The 15,636-nt window shown below is 46.3% G+C and overlaps 1 protein-coding gene across 2 annotated transcripts in view; it reads right to left on the reverse strand.

The window, feature by feature from the left end:
- LOC121450457 (tuftelin-like) overlaps positions 1-15,636 on the reverse strand; it is a 44,850-nt gene that overhangs the window by 19,782 nt on the left and 9,432 nt on the right. The window contains exons 2-6 of one of the 2 annotated variants that reach the window (XM_041655357.1): positions 6,190-6,264; positions 5,732-5,833; positions 2,903-2,989; positions 2,184-2,273; positions 203-256 (exon numbers count right to left, since the gene is read on the reverse strand). In XM_041655357.1, coding sequence (XP_041511291.1) covers positions 203-256; positions 2,184-2,273; positions 2,903-2,989; positions 5,732-5,833; positions 6,190-6,264 — 408 coding nt within the window. The remainder of the gene's footprint in view (positions 1-202; positions 257-2,183; positions 2,274-2,902; positions 2,990-5,731; positions 5,834-6,189; positions 6,265-15,636) is intronic. The other variant, XM_041655356.1, reaches the window with a different exon arrangement.

Genomic DNA, 15,636 nt, shown 5'->3' on the forward strand with positions numbered 1-15,636 from the left:
AAGCAAAGTCATTCTCTTGGAGGACCCGCCCGCTCCAGTCTGCTGGCAGTGGCTACTCCTAAGCAGCCAGCTTGCAGAACTTCCACTTTTCCTGTCTCTGTTAGATTTTTATACCAAATGAGGTATGAGGTGGAACGGCTGGGGGCAGGAAATGCTCCCTGCCGGTTAAGCTCAGTTCACCATGGTCTCCCCTGCTACCTACCTCAGGTGGGCTGCTGTAGAGAGACGTGGGACCATTTGGCTTTTCTAGTACCACCTGTGTAGAGAAGAAAAAAATCCAGATTAAAAACAATTGAGCAACCTGGCAAACAATTCTGATGCATTACATTTCTAAGATGTCAAACCCTACAGAGCAGTGAGGTGGACCACAGTCTACAGAGCAGTGAGGTGGACCACAGTCTACAGAGCAGTGAGGAGGCTCAGAGTCTACAGAGCAGTGAGGTGGACCACAGTCTACAGAGCAGTGAGGTGGACCACAGTCTACAGAGCAGTGAGGTGGACCACAGTCTACAGAGCAGTGAGGAGGCTCAGGGTCTACAGAGCAGTGAGGAGGCTCAGGGTCACTTGCCACCAAACCACCTGAGTTCAGTCCCCAGAAACACCTGGCAGGAGAGAACTGACTCCAGAAATTTGTCCCGACATCCACATGTGTGTCATGGCATGAGTGCATGCATACACACACATACACACACTCAACATGTGTGCAGGTTCACATGCAAAATAAATGTAAAAATATTCTTTTTATCTTTTATGGAAGAGAAGGGAAAGGGAGAAGGGAAAGAAATAGGAAAAAGAAGAGAAGGAGGGAGCCTGGGAGGGGAAAGATTCCTGGTGCTCCAAGGCAAACAGAAAGTAGAGGGTGGGCTGCAAGATGGCCTTGAGAGGGAACTGTAACATGTAGGGTGGGTGAGACAGACCTCAGGCTAAAGCCTGCAAGGACTGGAAAAGGTCTGAGGTGCATCCCTCCCAGGAATACAAGTTGCTGCTTGCCATGCACACTGAGGTTTCCTTTCCATGGAGATTCTGACAAGTTTTGACAAAGACTAACCAAGAGAGGAAAAGCTTTTGCTACTGCTCATCACATGATCTCAACAAGGGGCCTGGGATTGGGGTCTAGCTCTGACTGTGCACAAAAATTCTGGTGGCACTGGACAAGGTGCCTCCCACCAGCCAGGTGTGATATCAGGCCTCGATGGTGCTGCCTTTAGCCAAAAAAAAAAAAAAAAAAAAAAAAAAAAAAGGAAACCTGGAAACATCCAGCCCAGCCCGTGAAATCAGTGGAAACAAGGAGGAGCCCTTTTGGCACCAGCGGCTCAGAATAAGGAGGGGGCTGCTGCTGGAGAAAGATCATCTGACCCAAACTCAGGTCTCAGGAGCCAGAGTGAGACCTCAAGAGGAGCTCGCTCTGCTTCTGAGGCCACTCCTGTTCTGGAGCTTTGAGAAAGCTGGATAGCAGAATCCCACACTACTCTCCCAGAGAAGATTTACAGTGTTTGCTCCTAGATTGCTGATGTCTCTGCTTCCTACATCTTGGTCAGGCTAAGGATACAGGGACAGGATGGAGTTTCCTAGCCCAGCGTTGAGATAACTGCATACACAAATAGCAGACTGGATCAAGACTTCCACTTTGGGACTGGAGAGACCCACAAGTCCCAGCACCCCTATGGCAGCTCATAACCACCTGTGACTTCAGTCCCAGGGATCTGACACTCTTGGCCTTCCGGAACACTGGGTGAAGACATGGTACATATACACACAGACAGGCAAAGACTCACACACATAAAATAAAAATAATAAATGTTAGTTGGGTGTGGTAGTTCACACCTTTAATCCCAGCACTTGGGAGCCAGAGGCTAGAGGATCTCTGTGAGTTCCAGGCCATCTTGGTCTACATAGTGAGTTCTAAGACAGCTAGGGCTGCATAGAAAAATCTTGGCTCAAAATAAAAAAAATACAGAAATAATAAATATATATATATATATATATATATATATATATATATGACTTCCATTTCTACTTAGGCTCACCCAAATTTGGCAAGAGCAACTTACAAGAAGTTTGGATACCTAGGATGTCCAAGGCTACATGCTGGAGCCCTATTTCTGTGAGTTCTCAGGAAGCCAGAGCCTCTCTGCGCTCTCCCTTCCTGGTCATGCCTGAGAGTCAGCACCATTCCCAAGTACCTGGATCTCCTGCCGCTGTAGAGGGTCTCCTGGACTCCTGTCAAGCTTGCTACTTATATCCTCCCGGAGCTTCTGCAGGCAGTTCCTGGCCTGGGGAAAAGAAGGCCAAGACACTTGAGGCTCAGGGCAGGGAAAGCAAACCTTGGTCACATCCCCGACCCATACTACTTCAGTCTGACATTGTGATACACAGTGCCTGCGGACAGGAATTGTGCTTGGGTGAGGTGACAACCCAGTCTCTCCAGTGCAAGCAACAAGATAAATTAACTCCTCCCCTGGCAGCACTGGCATGCTGGCTGAAGAGACAAGTAAGATGCACAGTGTGGAATCCAGCGATGAGTGCTAAGGAGGAGACCAGCCAGGCAGGGGCTGGGAAACACTGGGGAAGGTGGTGGACCACACAGCCAAACAGCCATACAGTTGGCGTGGTGAGGGATACTTGATTATTTGTTGATTAATGGATTAGATCCAAAGGTCAAGAGTGCTATTTGATAGCACTAGGGAAACAGAGGCCTGCATAAAGAGTTCCAGGACAGCCAGGGCTCCACAGAGCTCCTGTCTCAGAAAACAAATAACAAGTAAAAATAAATAGATAATACATAGACACACAGGAGGCCATGGGCACTGCAGTGACACAACGGGAGCAGGAATGAAGGGAGCCCCCAGATTTCAGGCTCAGGGACTCTGGGTGTCCCTCCCTCCCAGGAATCGGGCCGCACCTCCTGGATGTACTGGACCTCACTCTTCAGCTGGTCGATGTTCTTCTCGTGGATCATCTTGTCTCCAGGCCTCCCTTTCAGGTACACCTGCAATGAGGACGGCACTGTTTAGCTAAGAAACACGCAGCCGCACTCCCAGGAAGAAGGAGCATACTGTGAGCACCAGCTTACCCAGAGACAAATTGGTGACTCAGCTCAGAAGAGTTGGAAATGCATTTCCACTACTCTGTGTAGGCAGAGCTGGGGACCAGACTCAGGTCTTCATACAAGCTAGACAAGCACTACCAACTCAGCTACAGCCCAGCCCCAAAATGTAGTGCTCTTGGACCTATTTAATCTGCTTCTAGGAATTTATCCTAACAACAAAGTCAGCTAAATGACACACAACCATACCAGCACACACACAATCACACCATGTGACTTGATGGAAAAGTGGCCAGAAGGATGCACGCTGAGCCAGTCACTCAGTCCCCACAGGAAGAGGTCTGAAGAAGGACTGAAGGCTCTGCTCGGCACAGCCTTTTCCAGCAGTGAAACAGCTCTGACCGCTAGCATACGTACACTCAGTGGCATCTATGCTCAGCCAAGTATTAGACATGGATACAAAAGAAAAACAGACAAAATGTGCAACAATGGATAATGAATTCAATAAGTCATAGCGTTTAGTGGAATATTATGCTGCCATTAAAATGCTGATAGGTCTAGACACAGAAGGTGTTACAATGTGTCATTCAGTGTGGGAGGAGGAGGAGATGATGGAACAGCGCTTACTAACATTCTCTTTTTTTAAGAGATACATGTATGTATCGAGGAGGGTATACAGTAAGATGTTTACAATGGTTATCCTGCTAGACTATGAGGTAGCTTCGTCTTCTTCAAGAGGCATGCAATTACTCTGGGTAAGGAAAATAAATAAAGTAATTAAAGGCATTCCGTTTGGAAGGGAAGAAGTGAAGCAATGCCTATTTGCAGATGACATAACCTAGCGTAGAGAGCCGTCTAAAATCCCCAGGGAACGCTGCAGCTAGAGCAGCGAGGCTGAAGGACACCACCTCAATGTACAAACAGGTCGTCTTCCTACATCCTAGCAGTCAGCAATCCAAAGATGAAACCTTGGCAGGGGCTGGAGAGTTGTGGCTCAATGGTTAGGAGCACTTCTCTGAAACCATGAGGACAAGATTCAGGTTCCAGCCCCAGGTAGCACACTGGCTTTGCCATAAGTGCTGTGACCCCAGCTTCAAGTGAGGCAGAGACGGAAAGGTCTCCAGGGCTCGGGAGCTTCCAGAGTAGCTGAGAAAGGACAGGCCTCGGGGGGGAAAAGGCCAACAGTGACAGTGACTTTGGCCTTTGCACATGCACACAGCACACATGTACACACATAACTCTCCCCCAACATGTACACACAAATAAATATAGTAATAAACAAAATTCCATTTGCAGCTGGCTGTGGCAGCACACACTTGTAATTCTAGTACCTGAGAGGTTGAGGCAGGAGTTCCAGGCTAGTCCAAACTACAAAGTGAAATCCTATCTTAAAAATAAAAATAGGGGGCTGGAGAGATGGCTCAGAGGTTAAGAGCACTGACTGCTCTTCCAGAGGGCCTGAGTTCAATTCCCAGCAACCACATGGTGGCTCACAGTTATCTGTACTGAGATCTGGTGCCCTCTTCTGGCATGCGGGCATACATGGAGGCAGAATGTTGTATACATAATAAATAAATAAGTAAAAAAAAAAAAAGAAAAAGAAAAAAGAAATGGTTTCATAAATAAATAAATAAAAATAGGGGTGCTGAAGAGATGGTTCAGAGGTAAAGAGCACTGGCTCAACTCTATATTATGTTCTAAAGTTATTTTTAATTTTTTAAATACATTTTTAATTTAAAAACTATTTATTTATTTATATGTGCATTGGAGTTTTGCCAGCAAGCATGTCTGTCTGTACACCACATGTGCCTGGTACCCTGCAAGGTATTAGATTCCCTGACATGAAGTTACAGACAATTGTAAGCTACCAAGCAGGTTCTGGGACTCAAACCCGGGTCCTTGGGAAGAGCACCCTATGCTTTTAACCTCTAAGCCAGTTCCCTAGCCACACATCTTTAAACTTTTAATTATGTGTATTATGTATATCTGTATAGGAAACTGTTGTGAGAAATTTGTTTGCACTGAAACTCTGCGACTGCCCATAAAGTTTACTTTGAACCAGAGTGCAAAGTTAGCCATCAGCTGACCAGAATTAGCCATTGGAGAACCCAGGACACATATAGGGAGACACAGGAAGTAGGAGGGAGTGGCTTAAAAGATTCACAGGCCCTGTTGGATCAGAGAAGGAGAGAAAGAGGAGGCCACTGGTCACTTCTCTACCAATCAGGTTTTTATCCCAATATTTAACTCCCGAGTTTTTATTAATAATAGAACAATGTAAGTCTGGAGACTGTGCACACGAGTGCAGTTGCCTGTGGAGGCCCAGAAGAGGGCATCAGACTCCCTGGTGAGGAGTAACAGGCAGTTTTGAGTCACCCGACATGGGTGCTGGGAACCCAACTCAGGTCCTATACAAGCACAGCAAGTGCTTTTAACCACTGAGTCAACTCCCCAGCCTCTAATAAAGTTATTTTTAAAAAAGAAGGAAAACTGTTCGTGCCCATGCCTGGGGCCAGGCTCAGCCAAAGCCACTGCAAGGGTGTACTCTGGTGGTAGAACCGCTGCAGGAGATGACCAGGAGCTAGCTAGCATCTCCCTGATCTCTCCAGCCGGTGTATGAGCTGTTAATCACATACCTGCAGGATGGGGGAGCAGAGAGGAAAAGGGGACGTGAACAAAGCTCACCTTAATAATCTCTTCGTGCCCATCATGGGACTCCACCAGTTCTGAAGCCAAAGCATGCCCAGAGGAGCGATCAGACACCATGGCGTAAGTCTTCCTGCCCGCCTGCCAGAGAGACAGAAGTGACTCAGAAACCACACAGCAACCAGGACCTTCTGCCTTCAACCCACACAGAGACCTACAGGAAGCTTCAGTCTGATTTCTTTGCCCCCCAAGAGCAGCCACACAGCAACAAGGACACAGGGCAGGGGACGTTAGTAGAAAACTTGGGTTAGCTTTTATTTTACAGGGGTCTCCCACTTCCCAAAGCACAAGGCTGGGTTAGCTGGGTGTGTCTGCAGGAGATGCTTGCAGGCTTGCAGCAACAGATGTGGCTCCAGGCAACACCAGGGTGAAGGAAGGGTCAGGAGCAATGAAGAGCTGGCTGAGAGGAGGCCTTGCCCCAGCAGACACCGTGATACCTTCTGGGCTATGTGCTCAAGTTCATCTCCTGTCAGTTCACCCTGGAGGGTCAGCCTGAGAACGTCCACACTGCCCTAGTAATGACAACAGCAACAGAGACCCCTTAGTGGAGAGGCCTTGACAAAGACAAGTCCAGAGAAATGCTCTCGACTTGTCCAGTATCAGGTCTCCCTGGGTGCTGGCATGTCTCTGACCTGAGAAAGACGATAGGCACATGGTTCCACAGATCACAGGAGCACAGGGTATTGATTCTCCTTCCCCAGAGAACAGAGAAATTATCCCCAGACTATCATCTCCAAGCCAAAATTCTTGCTTGTTTGTTTGTTCGGAGACTGGGTCTCATCCTGTCCAGGATAGCCTTGAACTGCTGATTTTCCTGCTGTCCCCTGTGCTTAGATTACAGGTGGACACCAATGCACTCTGCTCTTGAACCCAGAACTTCAACCCCTGATAAACAGCCAGAAACTTTTGAAGCCTAGGATATCCTTCTGAAACCAAACAATAAGTCAGACCCTGAATCTCAATTTGGGAGTGGACACACACACATGTACATACACAAACATACAAAAAGACCCACATGCGCACACACATATATACACACATATACACACGCACACACACAGACACACACTCACTCACACTCAATTCCAGCACTTAACAGGCGGAGGCAGGAAGATTGTCAATTTGAGGCTAGCCTAGAGTACACAAGTGAGACATTTCCAAAAAACAAAACAAGCAAACGACAAACAAAGAAACAAAAACCTGAATACAACCAAGCCTCTATTAGCCATATGGAAATGATCCAAATTACAGAAGGCAAGATAACAGGCATTTACTCTGAGATCACAGTAATTTCAAAGGACGAAGGCGACTTTGCTAACTCAGGATGGATTAAACACCTGTGAGGACAACTAAAAACCTCAGAGAGGAAAACAAAAGTGAGAGAAAAGCAGGCGGCTAGAAATTTAGGATGCATGGGGACTTAGCCACTCTGGGCCTCAGTTCAAATGGGGAAAGACAGGGGCTGACAGTCAGAGGGAGACAGCGTGAGGGTGGAGAATAGAGATGGAAACTCCTATTCTCTTCCTTTCTGATTTTCTTGTAGTGCTGGGATGGAACCCAGGCTACTTGCCCATGTTAGACTCCACCCAGCTACACCACAGACCCCAAGAGAAGATGGGGGTGCTGGGCATCCCAAGGAGGAAAGTGACCTTGAGCTAGTGCCAGAAGGCACAAACAGCTAGATCTGCGTTTGAGGCCAGACTGGTCTACATAGCAAGCTTCAGGCCACAGAGGTAGAGGGTAAGACCCTGTCTCAAAATAAATAAATTAAACCAATATGAAAAACAACAAAGAAGCAGACACATCAAGACGGCTCTGCAAGTAAAGGCCATTTGCCACCAAGCCTGGTGACCATGATAAATGGAAAAAAAAGATTAAGAGTGTAGATTATAGTGTTGTGTGTGTGCAGGTCGAAGCCCAGGGTTAACATCAGGTATTTTCCTCGCCCCCTCCCGTCTGGCAAGGTCTTACTACATAGCTCTGGCTGTCTTGAAACTCACTATATAGAGCGGGCTGTTCTTGAACTCACAGGGGTCTGCCTAAATCCACTTTATTTCTTTTAATTAATTAATTTATTTATTTATTAAAGATTTCTGCCTCCTCCCCGCCACCGCCTCCCATTTCCACTTTATTTCTTGAGACAAAGTTACTCACTGAACCTGAGCTCACCAATTTGGCTAGGCTGGAAAGCCAGCAAAGCGCTCCCACATCCTCCTGTCTCTGTCCTAGTACTGAGATTACAGGCACGTGCTGCCACCAAGAGTCAAACTCGGGTCCTCAAGATTGCACTTTACCCCAGCCCCAGAAGTCTGTTTGCTTAGAAAGGATTTCTTCATTTTTATTTTATATGAATAAGTGCTTTTCTTGTAGATATGGAAGTGCAGCATTTGTGTGCAATGCCCTTGAGGGCCAGAAGAGGGCACCAAATCATCGGAACTGGAGTTACAGACAGTTGAGTCTCCATGTGGGTGGTGGGAACCAAAGCAGTCAGTGCTCTTAGACTCTGAGCATCTCTCCTGCCTCCCTGCCCACTCTCACCACAAAAATGGTAACTGTGTGAAGCCATGCATAAGCTGCTTAGCTAGATCGCATTGTTCCACACTAAACACATACTTCAAATAATACAATTTTATCTGTTCTTTTAAAAAAGGTATGTTAGGTGTGGTGACACATACCTTTTTGAGACTAGTTCTCATTATGTAACATAGAATTTGCTATGTAGACCAAGCTGGCCTTGGCCTCAGAGATCTGCCTGTCTTTGTACTAGGATTAGAGGCATGCACCACCAATCTTAGTCAAGAAAATTAAGACAATTGTTAGGTACATGTTAATCTTAGCAGTTAGTAAGGAGGAGAGTGGACTGTAAACTGTGATGGTTCTAATTAGGGTCTAATCAGCTTGACACAATCCAGAATCACCTGGGAAAGGAGGCTCACTGAGAAACTGTCTAGATTATGCCAGGCAATGGTGGCATATGCCTTTGGTCCCAGCACTCAGGAGGCAGAGGCAAGAAGATCTCTGAATTTGAGGCCAGCCTGGTCTTCGAAGTGAGTTCTACGATAGCCAGGGATACACAGAGAAGCCTTGTTTCAAAGAAGCCCAAAACAATGAGAACAGCAACACTATGGTACTTATGTGCTGGAGAAGAAGCCACCTTGGTAGGATGCTGACTAGGATGGATGAAGTTCCAAGTCAGTTTTCAACACTTCATAAGACCTGGTAGGGTTGCGGACACCTGTAATCCTAGCACCCGAGAAGTAGAGGCAAGAGGATCACAAGCTCCACCCTGGGCTACACAGTAAAATCTTGTTTCAAACGACCCCCTACCAAAAGATAATGAAACAGATATCCCTAAAATCCCCATAGCTATCAAAAGAAAAAACTAATACTATGAACAACTCTAAATATAAATTTGATCATTTATAATAAATAGACCAATTCCTAAAATAGAGAAAAAGAACATCTATCACTACAAGTCACTCACTCCCAAATGAATGGAGACTGTAGCTCATAAGGAAATCAGGTTTATAGTCTGAACTCTCCAGGCCTGGACGGCTCCACTGAATCAGCTCATGGACTGGAGAGGCAGTGCCAGGTCTATGCAATCTCACCCAGAGAATGGAAGACTGTTCTGCTGTGGGAGCTCCTTCTGCTCCTTCAGCCAATAGCCTTTAAGATACCAGTCCACGTGGGCGTGTCTCTTATACTGTAAATGCAGCCGTAAAGCATGCCCTTGCTCTCTGACAGGAATCTTAAAGGCTATTGGCTGAAGGAGGGGAAGGAGCTCCCACAGCACTGCTCACTTGATGAAGCTAGTGTAACCGAGTACAGACAAAGACAGAAATCGATGTGCCTGTGTGCATGCGGGGGGGGGGGGGGGGGGGGGAGATACAAACACACAACACAGGACGACTTACGGACACCAGTATCTTTCACAAATATAATTTATTCTCTAATATTTTGTTATAGGCAGGACAAGAACATGAAGAGGCATTTTACTAATGAAGGGATACAGATGGTAAATAAGTACATATAAATAATTGTAAGCACATGTAAATTAAGATCACACTGAGCACCACTACATACCCGCCAGAATTACTGAAATAGCACCCATTTTGACAGTACATATACTAAAATCGGATCAGGGCCCGTGAGGTGGCTCAGGAGTAAGGGTGCTTGCTGCCAAGCCTGAAGGCCCGAGTTCAGTCCCCAGCACTCACGTGGTAGAGACAAAGAAACCACTCTAGCAAGCTGATCTCTGTATTTGCATACACTGTGGCATATCTGTGCACAGACTCATACAAAAATCTCAAGTTCAAGGCCAGCCTGGACTACAATAAGACTGTGTCTCAATATAACAAGGGAAAAATCCTTAAGAGTTATGGAAGATCTTGTCTGGCATGGTCAAGGCCTTGCATCCAATCTCCAGCATCACCCACTCCCCAAAGCCTCCCTTCAACAGGCAAATTGTTACATTTGGTGGGTTTTTGCTTATTAAAAAAAACTTAAGTTATGGGTATGGGTGTCCTACCTGCCTACATCTGTGCACCATGTGCATGCCCAGTGACCAAGGAGGCCAGAGAGGCTGTTGGGTCTCCGTGAACAGGACTTACAGGTGATTGAGAGCCACCATGTAGGTGCTGGGAATCAAACCCAGGTCCTCTGGAAGAGCAGCCAGTGTTCTAACTGCTGTGAACTGCTAATTTTGTAAATCTATTAAATTAGAACATTACTTCGCAATAAAAGGGGACAAGTACTGATACCTATACTAGCAATCTCCAGAGAATTATGAGTAGGAACAAAAACAATAAAAAGGTAGATGCTGGGCCGGAGAGATTGCTCAGTGGTTAAGAGCATTGCCTGCTCTTCCAAAGGTCCTGAGTTCAATTCCCGGCAACCACATGGTGGCTCACAACCATCTGTAATGAGGTCTGGTGCCCTCTTCTGTCCTGCAGACATACGCACAGACAGAATATTGTATAAATAATAATAAATATTTTTTTTAAAAAAGGTAGACGCCATACAACTCCATTTATGTAATATTCTCGAATGAACAGGAAAGAAACGAAGACACCCTCTCCCTGTAAGCAGCCTGAGGTGACCTATGAAAATGGTTCACTATTTTCTTGACCCAGAAAACCCTACACAATTATACAATTCAAGAGTTTTAAATCTTTGAATTCCCTTTTTTTTTTTTTTTTTTTTTTGGTTTTTCAAGACAGGGTTTCTCTGTAGCTTTAGAGCCTGTCCTGGAACTAGCTCTTGTAGACCAGGCTGGCCTCGAACTCACAGAGATTCACCTACCTCTGCCTCCCAAGTGCTGGGATTAAAGATGTGCGCCACCACCGCCTGGCTTTATATTCACTTTAAGAACATCCATGTAAGCTGGGCAATGTGTGAGCAGGGAAAGCTCAGGTGGTTTCCACGCCCGTATCCTGCAATACAGTGTACTGGGGTCTGAGCTGAGGTATACGGATAGGGAATCCTATCTATTTTTTATATTTATTTTTATTTTATGTGCATTGGGGTTTTGCCTGCGTGTATGTCTCTGTGAGGGTGTCAGATCTTAGAGTTACAGACAGTTGTGAGCTGCCCTGTGGGTGATGGGGATTGAACCCAGGTCCTCCGGGAGAGCAGTCAGTGATCTTAATTGCTGAGCCATCTCTCCAGCCCCCCATCATCTATTTTTTTAAGGCAGGATCTCACCTGGTGGCCTACCCTGTCTTTGAACTTGTAGTCCTGTTGCCTCAGCCAAAACCGTATTTAATGCTCACTAACACTCTATTTAATGGATAGACTAATTTATTCAGACCAACCCCTATGTAGGTTGTCAGTTTACAGCTTATTCTCCATCTCTGTCTCTCTCTCTCTCACACACACACACATAAACACAAACAGGTTTTTTTTTTTTTTAAGAAAATATTGGGGCTGGAGAGAAGGCTCAGTGATTAAGAGCACTGGTTTGGTTCTTAGCACGCACATGGCAGCTCACAACCACTCGTACATAACTCTAGTTCCAGGGATCCAAGGCCTTCTTCTGGCCTCCATGGTAGTCATTCAGATACATGGTGCAATACATACACATACGTACATATATACATATATATACACATACACATACATAAGCACGCAGTCAAAACACATATGCATGATATAAAGTAAGTAAGCCATAAAGAAATCTTTATTTGATAGATCAAAATGATCTGTAACAGTCCCTGGGTCACTCTTACATCTCCTTAGAGAAAAGGAATAGCATTTGGGACAGTTGCAACGATACCCCACCCCACTTCAATCTCTTTGGAGAATTCCTACTCAGCCTTCAAGGATCAACTTGAAAGTTAGGGTTATATTTCAGTTGGCAGAATGCTTGCCTTCCATGCACAAGGCCCCGGGTTCAATTCCCAGCACCATATACACCAGGTGTAAAGGTGCACACTTGTAACTCCAGCATTTGGGGGGCTGAACAGAGTAAGATTAGAAGTTCAAGGTCAACTACACAGTAAACCCAAGGCCCAGCTGGGCCACATGAGACCCTGTCTTTAAAATAAAATAAAATTAATTAATAGGCTGGGTGAGATGGCGTATGTCTTTAACTTTTGTTTTGTTTTTTAGAGACAGGGTTTCTCTGTGTGGCCCTGGCTGCCCTGGAATTCGCTCTGTAAACCAGGCTGTCCTCAAACTCAGAGGTTCTCCTGCTTCTGCCCTCCCCCCTCCACCCCAAGTGCTGAGAAAAAAGGCATGCATTAGCACTGCCTGGCCTACATTTTTATTTTTAATCATTTTTAATTTTTATTTAATGTTATGGATGAGTGTTTTGCCTACATGTATGCAAGTATATCATCTGTATGCAGTGCCCAAGCAGGCCAGAAAAGGGTGTCAGATCCTCTGGAACTGTAATTACAGAGGCTGGCGAGCGGCTATGTGGATGATAAGAATCAAGCCCAGGTCCTCTAGAAGTGCTCCTAACTACAGAGCCATCTTTCTAGACTAGGTACCGGCTGGAATCCCAGTACTCAGGAAACAGAGGCAAACAGATCTCTGTGAGTTTAAAGTGAGCGTTCCAGGCCATCCAAAGCTGTAGAGTAAAACCTTGTCTCAAAAATTAAAATAAACTGGGTGGTGGTAGCACATGCCTTTAATCCCAGCACTCAGGAGACAGAGGCAGGTGGATCTCTCTGAGTTTGAGGCCAGCCTGGTCTACAAGAGCTAGTTCCAGGAGAGACTCCAAAACTACAGAGAAACCCTGTCTTGAAAAACCAAAAATAAAATAAAATATAAATTTAGAATAAAATAACCACAGAAAGGGCAGCAGAATGTAGCACCAGGACTGGGAGGAAGCTGTGAGGTGCTGTCTTCAGGACACGACAAGGCCTTTGCGCTCATGAACGCCCTGCAACCACAAGATCAGTCAGCAATCCACCAGGCAGCAGGCAGTATTACTCAGGTTCACTCATCTGCAGGATGGGGGGCTTGAAAGTAGGGGGAGAAGGCTGGAGAGATGGATGGCTCAGAGGTTAGAGCATTGGCTGCTCTTCCAGAGGACACAGTTAAATTCCCAGCACCTACATGGCAGCTCATAACTGTCTATAAGTCCAGTTCCGGGGGAAACTGACACCCTCACACAGACATTCATGCAGACAAAACACCAATGCACATCAAATAAAAAGAAAACATAATAAAAGAGTGGGGGAAGACCATGTTAGGTCTTATTTATATAACCCTTTTATACCCTTTCCTTTGCTCCTCTTCTCTCAGAGACCTTGAATACATGAACAGCTGATTAGGCAGTGACCGGCTCAGAGTACCTGATGTGAAGACACATTGAGAGAATTCAGGTGATCCAGCCAGGGATCTTCCCAAGTCTCTTTCTTTTGAGAAACACAGACCCCTTACCTTCACCCTCACCCCTAACAGAGTTTCTCTGTGGAGCCCTGCCTGTCTTGGAACTCACTCTATAAACCAGGCTGGCCTTGAACTCTGAGATCCACCTGCCTCTGCTTTTTGAGTGCTGGGATTAAAAGTGTTCGCCACCACAACCTGGCCAGACTCTCTGATCTGGAAAAAGCAGTCAGGCACACTAGACAAAGTCAACAGAGAATGGCGGAGGAGTATCATGAGAAAGATCAGCAACAGCCCAGGAAGGCGGGCCTAAGAAGAAAACGGCCCGTGGATATACAAAGGATGCTCAGTTGGGCACACCTGCAAGCCAGAAAAGCAGCGGGGTCAGGGCCAGCCTGGCTACATAATGAGACTCAAAGTACATGGGAAGGGGCATGCTAGAGAGGTGGCTCAGAGGTTAGAGCACTGGCTGCTCCTGGTTCAGTTCCCAGCACCCTCAGAGGGGCTCACAAATGTCTATAACCTCACTTCCAGGACATCCGACGCCCTCTTCTGACCTCCATAGGTACTGCAAGCATGTGGTACACAGTCTACACATAAGGCAAAACACCTACCTACATAAAATAAAATAAAAATTTTAGAAAATGTTAAACTACAAAAAGGCCACAAAGCAGTTCACACTTATGATCCTGTGATGGTCTGAATAAGTATGATTCCCACAGTGTCTGAATGCTTGGTCCAGAGGGAAAGAGCACTATTAGGAGGTGTGGTCTTGTTGGAGGAAGTAGGCTTTGAGGTCTCCTATGCTCAAGCTACGCCCAGTGTGGTTCTCCTGCTGCCTGCAGATCAACAGAACTCTCAGCTCCCTCTCCAGCACCATGTCTGAACCTCTGAACTGTAAGCAAGCCCCAGTTAAATGTTTTCCTTTCTAAGAGGTGCCGTGGTCATGATGTCTCACAGCAAATAAAACCCCAACTACGACAGATTCCCTAACCCTTGAGAGACTAACAAGAATTTAAATCCAGCCTGGGCTATACAGTGTGTTCAAGGAAGCTTGGGCTCTTAAATTAAAAAGAAAAAAAAATAGACACTAATTCACAAAACATGGCTTTTCATTTAAGTACACGAACACACAGTAATTGTCAACTCCTACACACAGCAATTACTATGAGTGGGACCCTACTGGGCTCTAGGCCAAGGACTTTACATGTGCTAACTCATTTAAGCCTAACAACAGCATGCAGTAGGCACCACGGTTCCAATTTTACAAACAGGTTCACAAGTGAAGAGTCTCGTCATGCAACTACTCAGAGACAAATCCCAAGACCTGAGGCTCCTGTCTGGGCTTCTAACCAAGAGGCCACACGGCATTCGTTCTAAGCAAACACACATTTGTTCTGAACACACACAGTGGGGGGGGGGGGCGAGGAGGAGCAGAGGCTCAAGGTCATCCTGACTACACACAAGTTTGAGGCTAGCCTGGACTATGAGACCCTGGAAGGGAAAGGAGAGTGGGGGAGGGGCACGAGGGCCTTTTTCCCCATATATTTCTGTGGTTTTGGGTTTACATGTGTGCGCGTCTATTGTGTGTGTTCGCGTAGGTGAGCATGGAGGCTGAAGGTCAACCTCAGGTGTCACTCCTCAGTAGCCATTATTCTTTCTAGACAGAGTCTGTCCTTGACCTGGATCTCACAGAGTAGGCCAGACTGCTGACCAGTGAAGTGTAGGAACCCTTCTGTCTCTCCCTCCCAGCATGGGGATTTCAAGGACCCCGCCACCAGGTCCTCATTGTGCCCAGCAAGCAATTTACTGCCTGAGCCATCTCCCCAACCCCTCTGTGGAAATGTTGCCTAACACCCCCATAGTAAAATTATAGTGAGAAGAAGGGAAGCAAGGTCCTAAGGCTAGTTAGAATTGAGCCATGTGAATCCCATCTGGCGTCCGCTCATCCTGCAAGCGCTCGCTCTCTGGACCCTGATTACAGTCTGTAGACCGCAGGTGACCATACCCACGCTGCTCAGTTTGGGCAGAGTAGGAGCTGTGTG

The sequence above is a fragment of the Microtus oregoni genome, unplaced genomic scaffold (genome assembly GCF_018167655.1).
Source record: "Microtus oregoni isolate MIOR12 unplaced genomic scaffold, Mior012 000007F_ref0000211, whole genome shotgun sequence".
Taxonomy (NCBI): Eukaryota; Metazoa; Chordata; class Mammalia; order Rodentia; family Cricetidae; genus Microtus; species Microtus oregoni.